The following is a 26,591-nucleotide window of genomic DNA, read 5'->3' as shown; positions in this document are numbered from 1 at the left end:
TCCTTCCTCTCTCTCACTCTCTCCCTCCCCTTCTCCCTCTCTCTCTCTCTCTCTCTCCCTTCCTCTCTCTCTCTCTCTCTCTCTCTCTGTAGCTATTTCTCCAGTTTGCAGTGGTCCTATTGCGGAGTCTTGCGAAAATCTATATAATCGAGGATTGTGGTCATGAACTCAAACTGATCAAACAATTGGGTTTTAAACTACGCAGCCCTTCTTCCATTCTAATCATGGTCCCCTCTCCTCCTTCTTTCTCTTTATTTTTCTAATAACCATATTGAACGGATGAGCCTAATGTAGATAACACAATGCCACCAAGTACACTAACACCCACTGAAACGCTGCCAAAGATTAACCCGATTCTGGACCAGCGTTTCGCCTCCAAAGATGAGACAGCGGCACCGTGGTAGTCCCCCACTGCTGATCGGTTTCTCACCTTCAGATAAAACAAGAAAATACAACACTCATGTCATGTTATGTATACGGAAAATAGCAGAATATTGGTGATAGTATCCATTGTAACAAGGAGATTGAATTACTAACCCGAATTTGTTTATGCTTTATTTTTAACAACAACCCCAACAGAAACACCGCCACCACACCAACACCAACACCAATAAGAGTAACAAACAGTTTGTATCAATTACTAAGTGATCTATTTTTGTCAACGGTTTTATCGCAATGATGTCCTTCTAATCATATTTAGAAATCTTTCCCGAAGGCAATTACAAACCAAAGGAATCATCGCAGGACAGTCACATGGAGACAACTGTCCCTGAAAAGTTATCCTTTTTAATGACTACTCCCTAACAGCATACTTAGTCCATCTGAGTGAACATATTCGCGGTCTCACAACTTACTGTTGATGTAAGCTAATGCAATACATGAATAATAAAAATTTATTTGACCTCTGATTACTCGGAAAATTGACCCATGCTTGGCTTTCTTTTCTTTTCTTTTCTTTTCTTTCCTGAAATCACTACATGACTTTTTACCAGGAAGTTGTGTATATAACCATGTACCACCACGTGTGAGCTTGCCATTTTAGTAGGTTCTCGAAACATACGAAAACAACAACATATAATTGGGACTTTTATGGATTTATCAAAAGCGTTTGATATGCTGAGTTATATTTTTCTTTAAAAGCTTCAAGTTTATGGAATTCAAGGAGTTGCTCTCTCATTGTATAAAGATTATTCATCATTCCGGCATCAGTACGCGGTGCACATTTTTATCAGAATATCGTACAATCAAATATGGAGTCCCACAAGGATCAATATTAGGTCCCTCATTTGTATTATTATATCTAAATGATAGAACTAATGCATCACCCCTTTTATCGTTTTTACTTCATGTGTGTTTGCCGACGACATCAACATTTTTTTTTCTCATTAGGATTTGGATGCCCTTATTCAAATTTAATATATATATATATATATATATATATATATATATATATACTAATCAAAAGGAGCATACTGTTTTATCTCTTTATAAACAAGCTGCATACACTTTAAACTTATATATGTGCATGCCCCTAATTTTCCTTAGAGTATTGTAATTGATAATATAACATCAGAACGTAAGAGGTATTCAAAATTGTTTGTTAGGTATCCCTATTGATGAAAGTGTCGGCTGGAATAAACACATACGACATATAATTACATGCATTTGTACGAATATTGGTGCTCCTACAAAGACCAAAAGTTATCTTCCTACAATATCCCCTACCCCCCCCCCCCCCCCCGACCCCGACAACGAAAACTTTTTAGAAAATTACATCTTCGTAGTTGTCATTGGACTACAAACGGAAAAATGTTGTTTTCCGGGGGTAATGTCCGGTAGGGAAATTGAACAAGATTTGTCCGGTAGGGAAATTGAACAAGATTTGTTTAGTATGGTTAGATAGTTTATCATATATACCTCAGTAGACTTGATGAGAGCTACAATCCCAAACGGCAAACAGCAGCAGAGTGTGACAAAGAGAGCTAAGCCAAAGTAGTCATTCGGCGCTATTCCCGTGCTCACATGTATTATGTTTTGTTGGACCGGCTGTTGGACCTGTTTGAATTCACAATTATATTGTAAATCATTAGCCTAGGATAATACATCGATTGCTTTTTCTTTGTTAACACTAAAATACGGCTTAACTGAGCCTTGGGTTACTATACAGTGCGTCCCAGAAAAAACGAAACCGAGAATTATCGATGTTTCATCACAACTTAATCGCAATTATAATTAATAAATGACACATATTTTAAAAGTTTAGATCCTCTTCTTTCATTTGATGTAACTCATAAGATGCATATTTCACGCAGAAAGGAAATCAACAATAATTTGACGGGCGGTATCTGAATTTCAAAAAGAAAATAATATTTCTAGAAAGTTCAATTTCAGCCCTTTCATATGACATCTCAATCAGGAAAAATGAGCCAGGAAAATCAAAGTTCTGTTTGTTTACAGTAATGCTTGCATTTCCATAGTTTGATTAAACGAGTTCATTTTTACTGGCTTCCTTCCGTAGCAACAAACAGAGTTGACAAAAAACTTAAAGGTAAAGACCAGTTATGGTCAAGCGATTGCATTGTGAAAGAAACGTTGTGGAATCGATCAGAAAAGGTTGATCATCTAGCATCTAGCATCTGCAAGGTTCTGGAATAATCAAAATGATAAGAAATTTGGCCCATTCTTTGTAAAGTTACAAGCACTATACACAGAAAGATGTATATGAGACTACCCTATATCTCTCACAAACCATGAGAGAAACAAATGTACCAAATATATGAATTAGTAGGCGGTTTCCCGGCAAATTTGTTATCATCATGTATTAGTCAAAACATATTCTTTCACATGATTGGTAATGAGAGCTTCCATTTCATTTTTTGAAATTGGGGCGTTTCCAATACTGGTCTTTACCTTTAAGTCCGTTTCGTTGACGATCAGGCATGCATCAATTCTTTTGTCTCTCTCTCTCTCTCTCTCTCTCTTTCTCTCTTTCTCTCTTTCTCTCTCTCTCTCTCCTCCTCCTCCCTCTTCTTCCTTTACCTGACATCTGCCCTAGTCTCCCTTCTGTCTATCTGTCCCCTCTCTCTGACTTTCCTTCTCTGTCATCTATCCTAGTCTCCCTTATTTCTATCTCTCCTCTCTCTCTCTCTCTCTCTCTCTCTCTCTTTCCTTCTCCCCTCTTTCCAGTCATCTGTCCTAGTTTCACATTTTTCTATCTCTCCTCTCATTGTCTTTCCTTCTCCTTCTATTTTCCTTTTCTGTCACCTGTGCTCTTTCTATCTCTCCTTTTCCTCTCTCTCTTTCCTTCCCCTCTCTTTTCTGTCACCTGTGCTAGTCTCCCTTATTTCTATCTCTCCTTTTACTCTCTCTCTCTCTCTCTCTTTCCTTCCCCTCTCTTTTCTGTCACCTGTCCTAGTCTCCCTTCTGTCTATCTCTCTCTCTGACTTTCCTTATCCCTCTCTTTCCCTCGCCTGTTATCTGTCCTAGTCTTCCTTCTTTCTTTCTCTCCCTCTCTTTCCTTCTCCCTCTCTTTCCCTTTCCTGTCATCTGTCCTAGTCTCCCTTCTTTCTAATTCTCCTATCTCTCTGTTTCCTTTCCCTCTTTTTCCTTCTCCTTCACTTTCCCAGTTTCTCTTATCTCGTCCACCCTCTCCATAGGGTTCTCTCTCCTACATGTGTTTTACCTGAATCACCTGCGGCTGGGGGGCATAGGTGCCTGGTTGCTGCTGAGGGGCATATGTGCCTGGTTGCTGCTGAGGGAATTGTGCAGCCTGCGGAAATTGAGAAGGCTGTTGCATAGGGTACTCAGAAGAGTTCGGAGGTGGGTAAGGGTTCTGTGGTGGAGCTGAGCTTGGAATCGCATTACTCTCATCGTAACTAGGAGGGGTATCATGACCGACGCTCTCCACGTCACAACCTTCATTGATGAGTTGCTTGTATTCTGTAATGAATATGATAAAGTGTTCAAACAAATTGTTTAGAAATGACGTCAAATACAGGCTAGAAAATACAGGCTGTGAAAGGCAAATTGGCAGCACAGGGTCGATTTACATATTCTGTTTTGCATTGAAAAGCACAAACTGCCTTTGAAGAGCTTTAACGTGTAACGATGAAAACACACTGTGGAAACACCAACCGAAAATCATAGCCCCCAAATACAAGATACATATCCATATACATGTGAATACATTATCCTTATCACACCGTGTAAGCACTGTGTAAAGCCACTACAGCCACAGTTTTCATAATTGTAAAGGCTACCTGACCACAATGCTAGATTATTGATATAGGTGACGCGATGCGGGATCCCGCTTTGTCGGAGTACAAAACCAGAACCAGAACCAGAACAACGTCAATATACGCATCATAAATCATTCTATTTCTACTCCCATTGTATAATGATGTGTTCTTTATGGTATGAAATGCTCATCTCTTGAGACTGATTGCAACACGACAGGCTTTATATTCATTTATTTCCGAATTAAAAAATATGTTTCTTGATATTACAATTCAATGATGGCAGTGAGATAAAAAAACGTCACGTTTCAGTTAATGCACTTTATAATGTTTTTCCCCTCCCCTTCTCTTCTCCCCCCCCCCCCCCTGTATTTGTGTTTCGGTTTTCTCTGCTTTTCTTTTCTCAACAATACAGTGCATATTTGTTAAGGGGTTGACGCCAGGGTGGAAGTTCATGAGGCTAATTGCCCTTTTTGTTAACCCCACATTCCCATGAAATTTTGTTTGCTCCTTTGCTTTGTATTTTTCTTGTTATCGATCTTTTATCTGTATATCATGTTTGTATGTTTTAATGTTTGTATGGAGAATGAAATTAATGAAATGAAATAAAAGATCATATCAAGAACCTTTTGGGGGGATGAAATTACGACAATGTCACATGTCATAACGTGCAGTAGACATTGTACCGGATCGTGCTTTAATAATAATAATAATAATAATAAAAATGGCTACTTGAATAGCGCACAGGTCCACCTTTCGGTGCTCATGGCGCTTAGAGAAAAGGACATTTAAAGGCCCACTGCACTACTTGTAGCTACTTGCGCCCTCTATATAACAACCAATGCCTAATCGGTGACCATTGGTCCCCCATGATCCTCTTTTTCTCATGTTAACTGAGAGCTGAGTTGATGAGATAACCACCTGTCCAGTGACCTTGCAGAGCGCTTTAATCCCTCCTGTAAGCTATGGCAAATAAGCTTTAACAGAAATAAGAAAGAAAAACATCAATAAACCGAAAAACAAAATTCGAAATTCTCCTAGACATGGTAAATTAAAATATTACAATATTTACAACGAAAGAAACAAATAAGTTTTCAGTTGTAATTTGAATGTTTCTGTTGACGACACTTGGCGTATTTGTATGTCATGACACAATGTCACGTGTCATGACGTACGGTAGACATTGTACCGGATCGTGCTTTAGTGACAATGTCACATGTCATGACGAACAGTAGACATTGTACCGGATCGTGCTTTAGTGACAATGTCACATGTCATGATGTACAGTAAACATTGTACCGGATCGTGCTTTAGTGACAATGTCACATGTCATGACGTACAGTAAACATTGTACCGGATCGTGCTTTAGTGACGATGTCACGTGTCATGACGTACAGTAGACATTGTACCGGATCGTGATTTAGTGACAATGTCACATGTCATGACGTACAGTAGACATTGTACCGAATCTTGCTTTAGTGACAATGTCACGTGTCATGACGTACGGTAGACATTGTACCGGATCGTGCTTTAGTGACAATGTCACATGTCATGACGTACAGTAGACATTGTACCGGATCGTGCTTTAGTGACAATGTCACATGTCATGACGCGCAAATTTTTTTTACACGCTAGCCTGGCCATTTCTATGATAAATACCATGGAAACGACTAATATTAGAGTCTAGCAGCATACATGAGAGGTGCATCAGGCCAAAAAAAAAAATTGTTTGGTTGTCCTCGATTGCTTTTCTGGAGTAGGGGCGGGCGGGCGGATTTTTTTTTTTTTTCTCCATTCTTTTTTTTTTTTTAATATTTTTTTTTTCCATAAAAAAATAATCATTGGGATTGTCAAGCATTTAAACAAACACAGTCTATAAAATACTTTAATATGGTAAAAGACTAGTTTAATGTACAATGAATATCAAGACCAACACAGAAAGTAATTTGAGCTTTGAAATACAGCACCTTTTAAAATCTCCATTGTACTACTTATAGCTACTCGCGCCCTCTATGTAGCAAACAATGCCTAACCGGTGACCATTGGTCCCCCATGATCCTCTTTATCTTATATTAACTGAGAGCTGATTTGATGAGATAACCACCTGTCCAGTGACCTTGAAGGGTGGTCTAATCCCTCCTGTAAACTAGTACAGATGGGCTTTAAAATGAGTTTAAGAATGCTCAGAACCTGATTTGAATGAACGGCATTTTGACATAGAAAAATAAAAATGGCAAGTTTAATATATACCTAATTGCGTACTGAAAAGTCAAAACTGGCAACGGGACGCATTTTGATCCTTGCAAATGCATAAAATGGTGTGTTTGGCATTTAAGATTGCTCCCCCTAAACAATTAAATTTAAAAGAATAAAAATTAAATTAAAAAAATTGAATTAAAAACAAAAAAAATGAATTAAACAAAAAAACAAAAAAAATGCGAGCGGCCCGAAAATGACGAGCGGGCGGTCGAGGACAACCAAATGATTTTTTTTTTTTTTTTTTTTTTTTTTTTTTGGGGGGGGGGGGCCTCATCATGCATGACAGTCGTCAGATCAAGCCCTACTTGGTACTTGGTTGTTGTTCCTCCAAAAGATTCCTAGTGGAATTTAAACTGGAGGTCGTGGTGGCAGAGGGTGGACTTATTTCCCTAGCTGGCCCTTGTAAATGAGACGGCCATCGTAGCCATCGGGCGATGGAATTCACAAGCTTAATTTAATTTAATTTAATTTCGGAACTTTATTTTAATCTTGATCTAAGGAGACACGAACGAACGAACGAACGATCATAGCAGCTAGCGAGCAACCAAGTCCACTAACTGCGTGCATGCCTATTATTATGTAGGCTTTCCCACCAGCGCACGTTTACGAGTATTACGGGAAAAGTGGCCAGGCTAGCGTGTAAAAAAAATATTCGCGTACTGGACGGTATATGTTATTCCGTGCCTAAACTCAACAAGGACGGTATAGTGCCTAAACTCAACAAGGTCGGTATAGTGCCTAAACTCAACAAGGACGGTATAGTGCCTTAACTCAACAAGGACGGTATAGTGCCTAAACTCAACAAGGACGGTATAGTGCCTAAACTCAACAAGGACGGTATAGTGCCTAAACTCAACAAGGACGGTATAGTGCCTAAACTCAACAAGGACGGTATAGTGCCTAAACTCAACAAGGACGGTATAGTGCCTAAACTCAACAAGGACGGTATAGTGCCTAAACTCAACAAGGACGGTATAGTGCCTAAACTCAACAAGGACGGTATAATGCCTAAATTCTACAAGGTCAGTATATGTTATTATATACCTCACTTAAGAAATCCAGCCATCTGATTGGTCGAATTGCATTCATAAACTTCAACTGTTCCTGTAAAATTCCCGGTAACCATGCTTAAAACATATCAATATTTTTAATAACCATGGTTATTAAAAAAAATAGGTCAGTCTCCATGGTTACCCCATAGGTTTACATGTTAAAAAATGGTTTGAGCGATGGAGGATACCATACGTGTGCGAAAAATTGGTCGGCAATTTCAATACAATTCTCGCTACCCCAAATAGCGATTCTGCCGAGATCCGGGGAAAATCCTGAAATCCGCATTGCATTATGGGATAGCTTTTCGACATTACAGCTTCCTGTGCAGGCGTTCGTGATCACAACCCTCTCTTTCACGGTAGAGTTTAACGGCCTTTTGTGCTAAAGTCACTAATTTTGCCCGAAGCTTTCCATTGCATATTATAATCTGTACCAATTACACTGATTGGCATCGATTTTAGCGTGCGTGAAAACTCTGCACAGCGAACACAGGCGCTAGCGCCAGCGGGATGGGACTCTATACCGGAAGTTGTAGTGACGACCCGAGAGAGTGAAAATTACCTCGTCTCGCGAATTTCGAGATTTTCGTACCTATTTAGGGTAGCGAGAATTGAATCTCGATCGATCTTACCGACAATTTTATCTTGCATTGTTGACATGAAGACGAAAATTAACTCTCAAAAACAAAAAAACAACATCTGCCGATAGATCTTGATCTAAGTTCGTGCCAATATGCATTGCAAAAGTAAAAGAAGGGTCCGTTTCATGGAGCTTTTGCGAAGCATCCCTCACGCGGAGCCGTTTTCAATCCATTTTAATGTATATATTGGAGAAAACTGCCAAGCATGTTAACGGCGCGCGATAGCCGAGTGGTCTAAGCGTTGGTTTTCGATACACCTCTTGTTGTACGACAAAAATGTAAATTATTTTTTATTTTTTATTTTTTAGTCTTTTTTTTTTCGGCATATAAAAGTATTAATGACTGCTTTAATATTCGAGAAATAGTTGTTTTCATATGCTCTCGGGAAGGTTACAATTGGGCTATTCCCCTCGGCAAGCCTCGGGGAATAGCACAATTCTAACCTTCCCTTGAGCGTAATAAAACAACTATTTCTCTCAAAGCAGTCATTAATACTATATTCAGTGCCTTAAAGATAAAGTTGAGTTCTGGTCATGCGATTGCATTGTGAAAGAAACGGTGTGGAACCGACCAGAAAAGGTTGATCATCTAGCATATAAGAATTTGTGTGTATTGCAAGGTTCTGGAATCATCAAAATGATAAGAAATTTGGCCAAGTCTTGGTAAAGTTACAAACACTTGCACAGAAAGATGTATATGGGACTACACGAACACGTGACGTAAAAAGCCGGCCCCCGATTTTTACGATGTTGCATGCATATTTAGAATATGAAGGCATTTGAAGAGCCATGCTTTTCAGGGAACATGTCTTAACTGATGTTCTTCCACACTTGCATAATAAGAACGAGTAATGCTCACAAATTATTGTTCACCTCTTCCCAGAACTCAACCTTCTACACTGTTTAAATAGACATGATTGATCAAATATGAGTGGGACATTAATATTATCACCCTTGGTAATTCAATAAGAATGGTTTATTTCATAAATACGGATATTAAACTGACTCAAATAATTATGTCAATCCTATATACTTAATCATTCAAATGGAACGTACATACAATGAATGACGTAGGACAAGTATCTGCGGTTTCAGAGCAATGACTTGGTAAAGTTAACACGTACAGGAAATCAGACACAGCCATACTATCCTTAAAACGGGGTATATATATCTTCTTTTTCATTTTCCATCCTTATTGACTATTGGATTACTTCACTTACTTCTTTACGATATATGCTAGAGCTTCGCTATAATAGTAAGATTGTTGAATATTGGTATAATATTTTAATTTTCATTAAACTTTCATTTCTGTAACTGTGCAATTGCAATTTACCCACTATGAACAATTTAAAAAGACAGAAAATGAAAACGCAATGTTATTCACCACAAATTATAAATATATGACTATTATAAACAATTAATTGTTTTAATGTTGTTATAGTTCTTTTAAAAATAAAATTTAGCCCATCGAATCAAGAAGCTTGAATATTGAATTAAATATCGTAAAATAAAGAAATGATGCTCGTTGACCAAACTAGTAAGTCTGGCATCTCTTAAAAAACTCTTATATCGAAGTATCTACATAACTGATTTCAACATGCAGTAGGCAATTGTCATTGATAATCTCAAATTTTGGTGACATTGCGTCTCAGTTTTCTTGGTTTCCTTAATTGAAAAGGCTATTTTGTTTCGACTCCACTATACAACAAAGAGTTACGTGCACTTCCACTATTCTTTACTATTTATCTATCTAAGTATCTTCTCCCGGTTTGGAGGTTGATTCCAACATCTCTCCATTTCACTCTATCTTCTGCCATTCTGGTGCACTTTTGCAGTTTTAATTCAGTCCACTCCAGTTCTTGACATTGTCTTCTCAATTTATTCTGGGTCTTCCTCTCGGTCTACTTCCTTCCACTTTCTTTCTAACACATCCTTTAAGAGGCTTTGGTGCCTTTTAACGTGACCAAAGTGTTTGATTTTTTTCTCCTTAACTAATCCTACTAGTGCAATTTGTTTACACCCTGCCATGTGCAATATCTCTCGAGGATATTTTTATCATTCTTCTATAAATCCACATGTCAAGAGATGTTATTCTTTTTTCCATTGCCTTTTTCTTCGTTACACACACATACAAACACGCACGCTCGCACGCACATGCACACATACACACAACTGGAAAAATGCAGAAATCAAATCAAATCAAATCATATACACTTGAAAATACTTTTTTTTCTTCATAGTGTGACGCACTTGGACGCATGAACACAGAAGTAATCATTGGATCACTAATATACGATAGGGAAGGAAATAACAAATAGGCCTATTGAATAACCTTTTGGTATGTAATTTTATACCAAGGCAAATAAATCACAATAAGGCAGTGGTAACTATAATATGTTTTAACAGTTCACAGACACTATGACAAAACAATAGATCACACAATTTAAGGCAGTGATAACTATATGTTTTAACAGTTCACAGATCCTATGACAGCACAGTAGGTCACAAAATATAGAAACCTCCACTTCATTAATCCTCCTCCCTTGTCCTTGTATTACTGTTATCATGACTGTTTATTAGAATGATTATTTAATAGTAGTAGTAGTAGTAATGCTAGTAGTAGTAGTAGGAGTAGCAATAGTAGTAGTAGTAGTAGTAGTAGTGGTAGTAGTAGAAGTAGTAGTGCTAGTAGTAGTAGTAGGAGTAGCAATAGTAGTAGTAGTAGTAGTAGTAGTAGTAGTAGTAGTGCTAGTAGTAGTAGTAGTAGTAGTAGTAGTAGTAGTAGTAGTAGTGGTATTAGTAGTAGTATTAGTAGTAACAGTAGTAGTAGTAGTAGTAGTAGTAGTAGTAGGAGTAGTGGTATTAGTAGTAGTAGTAGTAGTAGTAGTAGTAGTAGTAGTAGTAGTAGTAATAGTAGTAGTAGTAGAAGTAGTAGTAACAGTAGTAGTAGTAGTAGTAGTAGTAGTAGTAGTAGTAGTAGTAGTAGCGGTACGTTTATAAAATCAGGCCTTTAAAGGTTATCATGATTGGTGTTGTTTGGCGTTATTGCATGGGCGCTTGTCTCAACATATGGGCTCAAAAGTCTTATTATTACAGTCACGGGTTCTCGGGTGCTCGGGTGCTCGGGGCCTCGGGGACAGCGGACAGGTATAGGTTGGCTATCCTTAAACGCCTTCAATGGTGTAGGTAGGATTCAATGGGTAGAATGCCGGTGACTTCAGGATAGGTTCCTGGCCTTACACTACAGAGCTATAGATACTACGATCGAACATATATACCTTTGAACAAGATGATCTAAGCTGAACCACGAATCTACACATACCTGTCCGACCATCCTGTTGACAACATGCATAATAAAACATTATAACTTCAAATCAAATAGATCAAATACAAAGTCCATGTCTTACCAGACGCCATCCTGATGGTTGTTCTTCACTCACACTAAACGATGTAATGTGACTATGCGAGAGAGATGATTTGAACTGTGCTTGATATTAATACGTCGCACTTAGTGAAACTCGTCTATCTACTTGAATGGGTAAAGCGTGTAGAATGACAATGGCTTTCATACCGTAATAACTAATATCCGTTTCCTGGCCTTGATGATCAATATGTGCACAGAGTGTCATTCAGGGAATTTTGTAATTAATACCGGAATGGGTTAAAAACATGTACAAAGTACATTGGCATAGGCAATGTTGGGTTCAACTACAAATTAAAATGACAGGGGCGGCGGAGCGTGTATCAAAGCAGGGGTGCACCAGCAATCAAAGGGCACTTTCTGGAGAGAAAAAAGGGAGGCCGCCTAGAAAGGGTAACCTTAAAGTGACTCGGTAACATTGTCTCAGACTCTGAAACAAAATCCTGCATTTAGCTCATGCTGCAATGATAATTATAAACCCTTAGATCAGTCAGGAACCGCGTAACTTTAATAAGCCGATCGCCTGTCTGATTATCAAGATATTTATGATTGGAATTCGAAATCAAATTTTCCGTTTTCTTAACGGTTTTTATTACACAACAGTCTATTGGGGAAAGGGGTTTTTGCTTTTTTGAGGCACTTCATGATCACTTTCAAGCGCATTTAGTTTAGAGCTTCAACATTACACCATATCTAACACACTGATAACACGTAGGGCCATGCATCTCAGATCAGATTTTACGTTGTTGAACGATGCCTTTAAAGCGAATATTTACAATCTTTAAACATTGTATATACCCCTATATATATATACCATGCATATAATTGTAATGTATATATCACTAAAGATGACCATAACATTAATCTGTGCTGTTGTATACGTTGTACAAGACACTGCTTCAACAGCATACTCTGCTGTATGTGTGATGGTCTTAACATTCATGAGCAAGCGAGAGCATTTCTTAAAAGATGTATAGGGCACATTGCTACCAATTAGACCCATTATTAGTTGAAATAATCGATTCTCGTGGAGTTTTAAGCCTGCCTAGTTTGGCAAGGGGGATTAGACCTCCCTGCAAGGTCACTGACAGGTGGTTATCTCATCAAATCAGCTCTCAATTAACATAAGAAAAAGGGGATCATGGGTAGCAAATTGGCACCGATTATGCATTGTTTGCGTTATAGAGGGCGCAAGTAGCTATAAGTAGTGCAGTGGGGCTTTAAGCACAGTATCATGAACCATAGAATAAGAACTTCATTAATGAAATAAACAATAATGCGAGGGAATGTAGCGAGTCATCAGTTTTGAGGGAAATTTGAGCAGAATTACTTTCAGTCGCTAATACTAGGCACACATAATCATGAGGAGGCTATATGAGAAATGTATTGATTCTCGGGAGATGAGGGTTGATACGAACACTTTGTCATATTAGGGTAGTTAAACAGTTGCTTTGAGTTTGAGAAATTCCTACATTGGCATTCTAGGAAGTTCTAAGGGGCTTTGGGCTTAATGGATGATAGGTTGGAAATCACCTTTTAGCATTTGAATAGTGACAAACTATTAAGTCTTAAGAGAGGGCGCATTTCTTATATTAGGTACCTAGAGATTAAATAGATTTGAAAATGAGCATTAGATATGTCTAAAAGAGACAGTTCCCTATACTACATAAACTGTTTCGATTCTTTGAAACTGGAATTTGCTCTTTAGATGGACGATAAAGAGCATAATTTGAAGAGGACAGAGGGAAATATAATTAAAAAGGGCACTTATCAAAAGGAATTCTAAGAGAGAAATTATCATACTTGAAAGGGGTACTCATCAGAGATGAAAAAGGGGTACGTATACGATTTGGATAGGAACAATTATTGGAGGTAGAAAGAGACATTTTATAAGAAAGAGGAATGGGCTCTAACTAGGCGTTTTGGCGTGCGCCTGTAATCCAGCTTAAAGTGGAAGTTACAAACTGATTCAGGACGTAGGACGTAGGTTCGAAACTTAGTCACGTCTTTCGGATGATGACGTTTAAAGGTCGGTCCCCAGACGTAAATAATCATATGTAGAGGTGTAGTGGTCGAGTGGATAGGTCGCCGGACTGTCGATCACAAGGTCCGCGGTTCGAGTCCCGCCGCCGCACTAATGTCCTTTGGTAAGACATTGATCTACATTTGCCACACTCCACCCAGGTGAAGTAAATGGGTACCTGGTAGGAATTTATTCCTTGAAACGCAGCGCGCGTAGCAGCTGCACTGCTAAAACCAGGGTAATTATGCTGCATTATTGTAGAGCGCTTAGAGACTTCTGATAAAGTAAGTTTTAGGCGCTATATAAGCAAGGATAATTATTACATCTGATTGATACACGTTTGTAAAAACCTAATACACACACATGCACACTCGTATTTCGAAAAGGGGCACTCATCAGATGTAAAAAGGGTAACTTCACCCCCCCCCCCCCCCCCCCGTATCTTGGCACTTTAAGGCACTTTAAGGTAGGAGAAAGGGGCATTTATTACAAAGGAAAGTGACCACTTGACAAAGTAAAAGGGTTAGAATGAATTTAGATTAGAATAGGGGAACTTATCGGATGTTAAAAGTGGCAACATGACGAGGAAGGAAAAGGGGCACTCATGAGAGAGTAAATAGGGCACTTATCATGACCATTTTTCCTAAGTAAAAAGGGGCAATTTGGATTAGGGTTACTCGATCATAGTCAGTAATCTTGGGATATTTTTTCACTTAAACAACCCAAACTCCTTCTTCCTGTGTGTCTCTCCCTCTCTCTCCCTCTCTCTCCCTCTCTCTCCCTCTCTCTCTCTCTCTGTTGATTTTAATTTTTATTATGCTACCCAACATGGAGTATGTCAATGTACTTTAAATATGTTTTCAACACATTCCAGTATTGAGTAAAACAATGCAGTGTCTTACACTCAGTGCATAACATGGTTACCGTTGACAGGAAACAGTTATTATTGTGTGAAAAACATTTTTTTCTAGATTTTAGTATACATTCTCATATTTTATTAAATAATAATTTGCCAGTGTTTGTTTTGCGTGACTGCTAAAGCATGTGTATGCTTATCAACTAGGGGACCTACGCCCTTTAGTCATAAATGACAGTAATGAGAATTAACTTAATGCCCCACAAAAGGGCACTAATATAGCACATCGACACGGTTTTGATCATGGGGCCTTACAGTTACGAGGCCATTGCTTTGCCATTGAACCATGACAGTACGCAGCGGGGGCTCAAAACCGTGTCGATGTGCTATATTAGAGCCCTTTTGTGGGGCACTTATCCTAATTATCGTCATTTATGACTTAAGGGCGTAGGCCCCCTAGTTGATAAGCAAATTAGCATACACGTGCTTTAGCAGTCACGCAAAACAAACACTGGCAAATTACTATTCAATAAAATCTGAGAATGTATACTATTATCTAGATCTATTTTCATTGTCAAAATAATTCCATAAATTGGGGTAACAACATATTCCAACGTTATGAGCGACAGTGTATATTCACATGTATATGGATATATATTTTATCTTTTATTTAGGGCTATTTAGGGCTATGTTTTTCGGTTGGTGTTCCCACGGTGTGTTTTCATTGTTCCATGGATTTAGAACTTTTCAAAGGCAGTTTGTGCTTTCATTTCCTAGCCTGTATGTGATGTCATTTTTTAAACAATACTCTTAAACTCTTTGTCATATTCATTACAGAATACAAGCAATTATTCACCAATGAAGGTTTTGACGTAGAGGGCGGTGGTCATGGAACCCCTCCTAGTTACGATGAGAGTAATGCGATTTCAAGCTCAGCTCCACCACAGAACCCTTACCCGCCTCCGAACTCTTCTGAGTATCCTATGCAACAGCCTTCTCACTTTCATCAGGCTTCACAGCTCCCTCAGCAGCAACCAGGCAGCTATGTACTCCAGCCGGAAGAAGTTCAGGTAAAACACCTAGATGGCAAAAAAGAGAAAGAGAGAAAGATAGACTGAGGGGAGGCTGGGAAAATGAAGAAGGAGAGAGGAGGAGGGAGGGAGAGAGAGAGAGAGAGAGAGAGAGAGAGGGGGGGGGATAAAAGAGATTACAGGACAGGAAAGAAAAGGGAAGAGAAAAAGAGAGATAAATCGATTGTAGGGAGGCTGATTGAGATCAGAGAGAACATATGGAGATGGAAAGAAAGAGAGAGAGAGCGGGAGAGATAGAAAGAAGAGAGACTAGAAAAGATGAACGGAAAAGAGAGAAGAAGGGAATAAAAAAAACGTGAGACTAAGGGAAAGTTGAAATGGAAAGAGAAGGAGAAGGAAAGAGAGGGAGAAAGAAAAAGGGAGGGAAAGAAAGAAAGAAGGAAGGGAGAGTATATGGAACATGTAAAGAAAGGGAAAGAGAAGGAGAAGGGGAAAGAAAAATAGAGATAGATAGCCTAAGGGAAGGATGAGAGAGATAACAAAGAAATGGAAAGCGAAGGAGAAGAAAAGAGAGAGGGAGAGATGGAGAGAAAAAAAGAAGAGAGTCCAGGAGAGATGACAGGGAAGGAAAGAGAAAAGGAGCGATATATATAGACTGAGAGGAGGCATGGAGAGATAAAAGGGAAAGAGAAGGAGAAGGAAAGGAAAAGAGAGAAGAGATATAGAATGAAGGATTACTAGGGAGATGAAGGAAAGGAAAAGAGAAGGGAAGAGAAAAATAGAGATAGATAGACAGAGGGGAGAATGGGAGAGCTAAGAGAAAAAGAAAAGAGAAGGAGAAGGGAAAAGAGAGACAGAGAGGGGGGAAAAGGGGGAAACTAGGAGAGATGACAGGAAATTGAAAGAGAGGGAAGGAGAAAAGGAGAGATAAGAGAGAAAGGGAAAGAAGAGGAGAAGGAAAGAGCGAGAGAGAGAGAGAGAGAGAGAGAAAAAAAAAAAAGAGAATTCAACAGCATTTGACGTTGATTATAAAAACAAAATTAACTTCCCACTATGATAATTATTTTTCTTTTTTGTAAAATCATGATAAATTTATTCAAAAAAATATGTAGTCGGGCCAGGAGATTTAATCTCTTAGATACATATGGCAGGTGCTATGGCTCACAAACCTCTGTCAACTACTTTATCTAAATGTCCCCGTTTACCAAATAAGTGTACATAAAACTTTGTAGATGCATCGGAATGACATATATATATATATATATATATATATATATATATATTTAGTTAAACTTGCTTTGAACCAGTAGAATACGTAAATTGTAATGGTCTTGTAACTTACAAAAAACGATAAATCTTTGCAAGTTAATGATGATTTTATGGAAAAAAATCCTATTTTCTTGGAGCGATTCATCTTTTTCAGATAGTCCTTTCAGAATTTAGTCATAATCAAATTATATGGAATACATCATGTGTCTAGTTAAGTTATTCTATACTCTTTAGAAAGGATTGAATAAACAGAGAAATTATTAGAATTCTTCATTTACTGCAATGTAATGGTACTTTTGTCACATATTTTGAGTTTGTAATAAATTCAATGTTCATTGTGATTTTCTAGAATGTCATTCAACTATATTGGCTATACCTATAAAATTGAAGCATTTGTGCTCAAACCCACCTTAAGAAATATTCATCACTAAGAAAAAATTGATTTGCTGCTTGAGAAAGATAACTAATGTGTGTAAACTAATTCAAAATTTGTTTGTTGACTTTACAAGTTCCAGTTTCCCAAAAGAAATGGGAAGGTATTTAACATTGTTATAATGAAGGTGTGGAAGAACATCAGAGAAAAAAAATCCCGGAAAAGCATGGCTCTTCAAATGCCTTCATATTCTAAATATGACAAGAAACAGCTTAAAAATGATGCCCGATTCTTATGCCACATGTTTGTGTAGTCCCGTTTACATCTTTCTGTGTACTACGGTCCTTGTTACCTTTATCAAGACTTGGCCAAATTTCTTACCATTTTGGTGATTCTAGAACCTTGCAGTACACACCAATATATATATATTACATGATCACCTTTTCCTGATCGATTCCACACCGTTTCTTTTCACAATGTAATCGCTTGACCAGAACTCAACTTACCTTTAAAGACTGTTCGTATATGATTCTGATTTATGTACTTTTTGTTCAGAAGAAATTGAATCTATTAAACACTTATGTTTGGATAGCCACGTAATAGCCACGTAACTCGCCGATTCTTAGAGGATTTTGAAAAATATAGCCTCAAAAATGAAAATAAGTTAACATGTTATGACTTTATCTTTGGCATCCCAGATGGAAATTGTTCCTCTTTTAATTTCGTCATTTGGTATGCAAAATATTATATATTTTCAACTGGATATTTGAAGGGATCTCTATCATTTACATGTTTTCAACAGAAAATAATATATCATTATGACGTTTATTGGTATATGGAAGTACGTTCAACTTATCTAAATACTAACATTTTATTTGGCCACTTTTTCCTTTCTTTGTCAAATGTATGTATCCATCATTTTGTACATCTGCTTAAACATGTATTGGTTTATTGTTTAAGAAAAAGTTGAATAAAGACTGCATTCGAAGACAGAACAGGACAAAAATATATGGACCACGATAAAAAAAAAACATGATATTTGCTAATGCAAGAAAGACGCGTACTTTTCACAGCATATTTGCTGAATCTGTTTTTTTTTTGTTTTTTTGTTAAGATACCATAAATGCGGACCTTATAATTTATTAGATTAATATGCATGTCAGCAAAACGTTTAATGATTAACATTTGTATTGCCTTGGGTAAAACACCAAATGTATCTCTATGAATACTCATTAAAGACCTATATTCACAATGGTGTTTCTCGTAGACCGTTTTTTGTTTATTTCAATTCAACTCACTCTTAGAAAATGCTTTGAAAGGAAATATGTATAAGCGGGTTGTAAAACGGATGTAAGACATATTTCAATATGTGCATATTTTGCTACAGATTTTGTTTATAAGGATGACTGTGACGTCATATCAAAATAATGTACGTACAGGGTCATACGTGTCAGCTCACATTTTTCTCTACCTTATTATGTCTTCCCTACCCCCTCCCCCAACAAACACACAAACACATACACACATACAAACACACACACACACTCTCTCTCTCTCTCTCTCTCTCTCTCTCTATATATATATATATATATATATATATATATCTTGCTCTATTCTCAAAGTCCCTCTTTTGCTTTCTTCATATTCGTTTTTTTCTTCAATTCCAATGTATTTTACTTTGAAAGCAGCAAAGACGGAATACCAAAAGCGTCGTTTAAAGATTAACAACACTATACATCTAAAATATGTAGAAGAGGCATGACAAATTGAAATGCATATGCCTAGATGAAATATCTGCATACAATTCTTAAAAGTTGGGTAGCAGCAACAAAAAAAAAGGGAGCAGCCCTTATAAGTGACCGACAAAATAAAATAACTTGTACCTGTATTGCGGGAATAAAAAAGAAGGTTATTATTTATACCCCCGGCCCCTATTTCTGTCTCCCGACTTGCTAGTCTCTATTTCTCTCTTCATTTCCCCCTACGCCCTCTACCCTCACACTGTCCTTCTCACTCTCTCTCTCTCTCTCTCTCTCTCCCTCTCCATAATCCCTCTCTCTCTCTCTCTCTCTCTCTCCCTCTCCATAATCCCTTTCTCTCTCTCTCTTTCTCTCTCTCTAGCTGTATCTTTCTCTCTCTCTCTCTCTCCCCTCTCCCCCTCACTCTCTCTCTATCTCTCCTCCATGCAGTATTTATTTGAACTGCCTTGCTTTTAAACTAATATAGATGCCTTTCCTTATATTTATCATCATTCCGTCACGACTAAACAAATATTGAGGAATATTGTAAATAAAGTTATTTGACCTCTATTAGTCAAGAGCACGTGACAAGCAGTCTTTATCTCTGAGTTGTATGACGATATTAGATATGACTATGGAAGGACTTTGGACTAACAGGATTTAGAAATCCAATCTCTGAAACACTGATATTGCAACAATAGTTACATACGCATTGCATGAGCTGATCAACAAACACACAGGCTTTTATTCTTCGGTCGTCACTTTTAAGAACACAATATGCCAACTGGTAAGAATACTTTTTTCTTTTCCTATCAAATCTATAATACAACTCGAAGTCATCCCCTAATTGTTGCTAATTTGAGCGTCTTTCAATGAATTTCATCTAGGGCCTTTAGCATGCTTGTGAATTGTAGTTGGTCAAAGATTGCATAAACATCACGTATAAAATAGAAACGCGTTTACGTGTTACTTTGCGAGTATAAGAGAAAGGAGGGAGATAGAGAGAGGAGAGAGAGAGGAGAGAGAGAGAGATATGGAGAGGAGAGAGAGAGAGAGGGGGGAGAGAGAGAGACAGAGAAAGAGGGAGAGAGAGAGAGAGAGGGAGAGAGAGAGAGAGGGATAGAGATACACTAAAAAAAAAAGTGCTAAATTTAGCACTTAAAGATTCAATTTTAGCACTTTTTAGGAGCTCGCATAGTGACTGCACTCGAAGTGCTGAGTTAGCACTTGCACCCGGGCTACTTTGCTAGCACCCAAAGCAGCTGACTGTTGTGCACTTAAAGTGCCAAGTTTTGCTCTCTTTTGGGTGCTAGCAGAATAGCCCTTGTGCAAGTGCTAACTCATGCGTTGTTTGACATGCCCCATCTACATTTGGTATGTGGTCAAGGTGGATGTCCTTCGTCATTTACCACTTTCAACTCTTACAGGAAACATTTATTAAACCAACATCCACAAGAAGAACCTGAACCTGAAGTTGTACAGGGTATGGAGGGTCTAGTTGATGCTGATTTGGGTGTTGCTGTTGGTGAAGTGCATAATCCTGCAGCAGATGATGCATTTGATGATGATGATGATGATAGGATAGGCCTACTACAAGAACAAGATGGAGCAATGCATAATGACAGTACAAGACACTATGAATATGACAGACAATGAAAGCGGACAAAATATACAGTTCCTTAGGTAGACAAAGGAACATCCCTTCACTGCTATTATGTAAAAAGGTGAATATGCATGTGACACCTGTTCTACACATTTTTACATAATAGCAGTAAGGGATGTTCCTTTGTCTACCTGAGGAACTGTATATTTTGTCCGCTCTCATTGTCAGTCATGTTCATAGTGTCTTTTATCAAACACCAACATGACCCATGCTATGACAAACAGAGTGTTATCTGCTGCAACAGCTTTGAATACTGATGTTGTTGACAGTTTAAGGAGCAAAGTTATTCAGACTTTTGAGGCCTTGGGTATTGACCTGGAGAATGAAGAATGTAAGAATCTCTTAGCTGAATTTGATTCAAAAACAAATATTCACAAGGTAACAGCTATTATACTAACCGACCAATCAGATCAGGTTATGCAGTCAGCACTCGATGTTAAGTGCTGCATATTGCTATAGCACTCGTTTTCTGCACTCAAATATTCAGCACGTTTCGGTTTCCTTGTTAAAGTTAACCCGTCAAGTGCTGATTTTGGCACTTCAAGTGCAGAATCTCACTCAGCACCCAACATTTAGCACCTCAGTTTTTTGCGTGTAGGGAGAGGGAGAGAGAGAGACAGAGAGAGAGATAGGGAGAGGGGAGAGAGAGGGAGAGGGAGGGAGGGGGAGAGGGAGAGAGAGAGACAGAGAGGGGGAGGGAGAGAGACAGAGACAGAGATAGAGAGACAGAGAGAGAGAGAGAGAGAGAGAATTTGAATCAAAGGTCAAGTGGGTGATAGGTAGATGACATGACAGAGTTAGCTATTAACCCATTGCTTACTGGAACCAGATGGTCCCTGTGTTAAGTCTTGACGCTACTTCACTGGAGGGCTTCAAGGGAGCGCTTCCACCAAGCATCTAGACCAAGAACTAGATAGTTTATTCCTCAGCACTACATCCTGACTTATGGATCCTGCTGAGTATCGTCGCAGAAGTAGAAGTAGAAGTAGAAGTATCGGAATTACATAATTCAGTAGTCAACGGGTTAACAGAGAAGGGATGATAGGTAAAAATAGATGAGAGGAAATATTGAGGAGAAACACACTTCCGCGTACATTTTTTTCATGTGATGACAAGAGGTTCTTTGTCAGGTGACTTGTTTTGGTGATGAAATTATTGTGTGCATGTTAATAGATCTTATGCATGGTCGGCAAAATATAGATCATGACCCCCAAAAAGGACCCCTTTTTATATAGGAAAGGTGCCTTTTTCTACTTAAGATAAGTATTAATATTAATAATTTTGGGTTGTTGTTTCGCGCTCATATCTGTTAGTCTTGACACTCATGGTGCTCCACAATTATAAAACAGGTTTAGCATGGCTGCCATTACGGCTAGAATCCATTCCTGCCAGGTACACACTTACATCACCTTGGTTAGAGTGTAGCAAATGTAGATTAATGTCTTGTCAAAGGACATTTAGTGCCACGGCGGGACTCGAACCGCGGACCGTGTGATCCACAGTCCGGTGACGTATCCATTCGACCACGACACCTTTGATAAGTGTGCACCTTTTACGCTAAAACGTTTGTCTATATAAACTTTTCAACTACTTATAATTCCAAGGTAAATCAATCGTTCTCTGTTCAATGGAATTGGACTTATATAACCATATTATGCACATTTCATTAATGTTAATAAGACTGAGATTTCATTAGCATAACATGTTCAATACTACATTATAACATGCTAATCGGTGGGGTGACAAAACCTTGTATCTCAAAAATCATGAATTTTCAGGAGAGCGAACAAACTTTCCTGTCTTAACAGATTTAGTGCTGTGACACCGTCCTTTGTGTGGAATTTGTGAAAAAACCGAGACAGGAGGCGTCCATGGGTTTATCAGGTGGTGTAGTAGGCCATTAGGTACACAATTATGTCCAAAATAAATATCAGAATCTCAAAAAAATTGAGATACGAGGTTTTGTCACCACACCGACGATTATGTATCATCTCTCATTTCCCCCATAACAATAGATTTCTCGCAAGGTCGCAATATTACATCAAAATCATGCAAACAAAGTCTTTCTTGCTCGGAAATGAATGTTTACCATCATTATACTACAGCAAAATATGCTGCTGAAGCAGTATCTTGAACCACATAAATAGAACATTCTTGATAATGTATTAATTATAATTTAGGGGTATATAAAATGTTTTAAAAATGTTATTGTTTCGCTTTAAGGTTACCCTTGGTAGTTGCGATTTTTCCAGTAAGTACCTTTGTTGCCCACGTAGCCCCTGCCTACTATCATTTCACGATTTCCATTTCCTCACAGAATACGAGCGATTTACTAATGGGAACGTAGAGGGCGGGCCTCAGGCTGTGCCTCCTAGTCATGAGAAGACTGGTGAGGTTCCAATCAATGCTCCTCTTGGATACCCTTTACAACAGCCTGCACAATATGGACCACAGCAACCTGGAGTATATGTCTATCAACAACAGGTAGTCCGATGTGATACTAACTTAACAAACATAATATTCCTCGCTGGTTCTTATGTTTTCTCTCTTTTTCTGGGGTCCTCATCGAACACAATGTCAAGAAAGAGAAGGAGAGGGAAGGCGTCACCAAAGAAGGAGCAACGATTAAAATTCAAGATAAATTTACCATAAAAGGACTTCAAATTCCTAAAAAAAACTACCATTTAAAAGTATCCGTTTCCAAATAAAGAACCAAACAGGTGGAGACTTAAATTCATTTGAAAGTGACCCATATACAGTCAAACCTGCTTAAAAGACCACCTGTCTACAAAGACCATCTGTCTAAAACAAGCACATTGTTTGTTCCCCTTGAAAATGGTTTCTCATCGAAACATGTACTAAAGGTACCTGTCTACAAAGACCACTTTTTGTGTTTCCCTTGGGCGGTCAATGTAGATAGGTTTGACTGTATTTTCCTGTTGAATATTATAGGCACCAGGGCAGCAGATGATGATGCATGCAGCTCCCGGTCCTATCCCGAAAGACTACTTCGGATTTGCGCTCTTTGTTACCATCTGCTGCTGTCTCCCATTCGGGATTGTTGGTCTCATCAAATCAAGTGAGGTAAGCCAGTATAGAGCCAATCAATTTGAAATGGCTTCCGTATGATTCAAATGATTCAAATCATTTTATTTCTCATGCAAAACATAATACAAGAATAATTATATCACAACAAATATGCAATGAAACGACAAATATAATGGAAAAAGCACGAGAAAAGAGGAACTAACTTGAAGCAGAGTTTGTTGAAGTGTTCGTTCCTCAGATGCTGTTTTACAATAAAACATGAACAAAGTATGCTTAGAAATCATGAATAGACAATATGTAGCTAAGGGGGGGGGGAGGGGAAAATGGAGGAAAATAGTAGAAGGCAAAAAGAAGAAAGATACAAAAAAAGGATAAATGAATGATTACAAAAGCTCTAGAAAGGGAAATTAGATCAGTAGAATGAGGGAGAAAGAGATTTACAGCCTTTTCACACACAGCTAAAATTCTATAAACATGACTAGTATAAACGTGTTTCGAACGTGTTTAAACTAATCACGAGCCTTTCACACACAGAAATTTCGGTGCGATCGTTAATTGTTTCGTGATTAACTACTGCTCGTAAAATGCGCAGTAGTGCCATTGCGCATTGAAGGTCGTGTCATGTCAATCAAAGCGCACGCTCCATCCAGTTTAAACACGTTTAAACAAGAATTTCCTTTCACACACAAAATGTCAAGCTCTCTAGATACGAACTTCGTATCTGCAGCCTGCTTTTAGGGGCGTATGGATCGCGACTTCGTATCTATCCCAACATCGTATAAACGATGTTCACACTGGGAAATTTTGTCTATAAACATGTTTAAAATTTTACGATGATTCTAATCATCACTAGATACGATGAATTTTAGCTGTGTGTGAAAAGGCTGCAAGAAAGAGATCGACTCGAGAGTCAAACAAACCGAGATTCGATCATGAATACGTGTTTAAAAGTTTAATCTTTAACTTCTTTTTTTAATGTGTATAGAGTGGTACTTTGTTTAAGAGATGGATCTATTTAATATGTATCGATATTACTACGTTAATTCCTATGGAGGATATAGTAATGTATTTAGCCAGCTCAGTGATCGATCGATCGGAACAGTTCAGCTGGATAGTTATATAAGAATCACATATAGGCCTAATATCAATAAATTACTTTATAAGATGGGTAGAAGAATCCCTGCAATTTGATTGGTCAATTACCATGTAATTATTTTTACTGGATTTTTTTGTTTTCATAGGTTTTTATTCATTTCTCTCATAAAGAAAACTTGTACATTATTTATAACATTGTATACAAAATAACAAAATAATGTTAACATAGGTCTTGACAAATTTGCCAATGAACTTTTACATTTACATACAAAAGTTACCCATTTACAGATGAAAAATATTCACATAAACAAAATTATATTTTCACCAAAAAAAAAAAAAAAAAAAATCGCAAATAAAGTTTGTACTATTTTCTCGACCAGTTTGATTATAAATCTCAAATTATTTCTTTTCCACAATATTCTGTTAACCTATATTCCTCTTAAATTTCCTTTGGAGACAATATATATATATAAAGAGAAAGAGCTAGAAAACACCTACTACCCCGAACCCCACACAACATTTGAACACATAACAAGTACAGAAGTATACAAAACACACACCAACATAGAACGAACAAACAACAAAAGTTTTTAAAAAAATGAAAAGAAGAGAAAAAAGAAGGAAAAAAGAAGTAGAGAAGAGAGGAGGGGTCTGGAAGTTGTATATTGAGAAAATTAACAACTGAAAACATTCTCGGTCTCGGTCCCTGTTTCTCTGTCTGTGTTTCCCTGTCTCTGTTTCTATGTCTCTGTTTCTCTGTCTCTGTGTCTGTCTCTGTTTCTCTCTCTCTCTCTCTCTCTCTCTCTCTCTTTCACGCTCTATTTCGCTACCATATCTTGTAGGTGAAGAATCGTGCAGCGATGGGTGATTACAATGGCGCTACCCTGTCCTCTGCTGACGCAAGGCGTTGGTCTTGGGCTGGTTGTATCGTTGGTGGTATCAGCTGGGGTATCGGTATCGTTGTGATCTGTGTTTACATAGGGCTCATTGTGGCTGCTTGTAACGCTGGTAATTGCGGTGATTATTAACCCGCTGGCTACCATCATTCCCATAGGCTTTATATAGGGACCACTCGGTTCTAGTGCGGTGATTATTAAACGGAAGAAATCAAAAGCACAGAGCAAGGGTTAATAATGCGATAGGCCAACCAAACCCTACGTGTTCTCATGTCTAGAGCCCATGTCGGTCATATAAACAGAATGTAAGATAAATACGTGAGTACATCATATGAGAAATAATTGATTAGATATACAAATCAGTTAATAAATAAATGAATAACTTACTTAATTTATTGATTAATAATTAATTTAAAAATGTACATCACATACCTTTACCACTTATAAAACAGAGATAGCTGATGTACGCGGTGAGTGGATTTGTTTTTTGCAGCTAACATTTTTGCCCCCCCCCCCCCTCCCCTCAAGTAGAATTGTGTGTATTTTGCCACTGTATGTACTGTTAATGCTTGAACCGGGCTCTGCTGGTTACTCATTAAGTGGAGTCTTAAACCCACTGTTTATATTGACACAATGGCCAGAATTCACAAAGAAGGTTTGTCGACAAACCTTGGTTTTCGTACGTCATAATTATGACGCGTTTTACGCGTTTATTACAAACCTGGTTTGTAAAGAACAAAAGGAGGTTTGGCGAAACAAAAGGAGGTTTGAGCTCAAACCTTGCTTTGTGAATTCGGGCCAATATGTAGTGGACGTTTCATATTGAAGCACCTCCCTTATAAAAAAAAAAAGAACCATGGTAACTATGTTTTTTTTAATCCAATTACCATCCACCATGGTAACCATGGTATCATACAATGAAATCATCATTGAATTCTATTGTTTGATACAAAAATTTGGATGAAAAAAACATGGTTACCATGGTTCTTTT

General features: G+C 38.0%; 2 protein-coding genes across 2 annotated transcripts; one reads left to right on the top strand and one right to left on the bottom strand.

Moving 5' to 3' along the window:
- Positions 1-40: 40 nt before the first annotated feature.
- On the bottom strand, positions 41-11,811 carry LOC100889429 (proline-rich transmembrane protein 1). Its single transcript, XM_003730732.3, has 4 exons — positions 11,594-11,811; positions 3,683-3,939; positions 1,918-2,055; positions 41-430 (listed from the first exon to the last, which is right to left on the bottom strand). Exons 1-4 carry the CDS (start codon positions 11,601-11,603, stop codon positions 260-262), a joined length of 576 nt encoding a protein of 191 aa, XP_003730780.1. The 5' UTR covers positions 11,604-11,811; the 3' UTR covers positions 41-259.
- A 7,697-nt stretch (positions 11,812-19,508) lies between these two features.
- On the top strand, positions 19,509-26,317 carry LOC105441498 (proline-rich transmembrane protein 1-like). Its single transcript, XM_030992672.1, has 4 exons — positions 19,509-19,685; positions 22,879-23,045; positions 23,514-23,645; positions 25,547-26,317. The coding sequence occupies exons 1-4, from the start codon at positions 19,676-19,678 to the stop codon at positions 25,730-25,732; spliced, it is 495 nt and encodes a 164-aa protein (XP_030848532.1). The 5' UTR covers positions 19,509-19,675; the 3' UTR covers positions 25,733-26,317.
- The last annotated feature ends 274 nt before the right edge of the window (positions 26,318-26,591 follow it).

This window comes from Strongylocentrotus purpuratus, unplaced genomic scaffold (assembly GCF_000002235.5).
Source record: "Strongylocentrotus purpuratus isolate Spur 01 unplaced genomic scaffold, Spur_5.0 spur5_scaffold_20, whole genome shotgun sequence".
Lineage (NCBI taxonomy): Eukaryota > Metazoa > Echinodermata > Echinoidea > Camarodonta > Strongylocentrotidae > Strongylocentrotus > Strongylocentrotus purpuratus.
The sequence above is the reverse complement of the archived record's forward strand: the minus strand, read 5'-3'. Positions and strand labels throughout refer to the sequence as shown.

Coding starts and splice junctions, on each gene's coding strand:
- LOC100889429 (XM_003730732.3), bottom strand. Junction 2,056..3,682: donor CCCAGCCGCAGGTGATTCAG/GTAAAACACATG, acceptor GAATTCAAACAG/GTCCAACAGCCGGTCCAACA. Junction 431..1,917: donor CTCTCATCAAGTCTACTGAG/GTATATATGATA, acceptor TTTTATCTGAAG/GTGAGAAACCGATCAGCAGT.
- LOC105441498 (XM_030992672.1), top strand. Junction 23,046..23,513: donor TATATGTCTATCAACAACAG/GTAGTCCGATGT, acceptor TGAATATTATAG/GCACCAGGGCAGCAGATGAT. Junction 23,646..25,546: donor GTCTCATCAAATCAAGTGAG/GTAAGCCAGTAT, acceptor CATATCTTGTAG/GTGAAGAATCGTGCAGCGAT.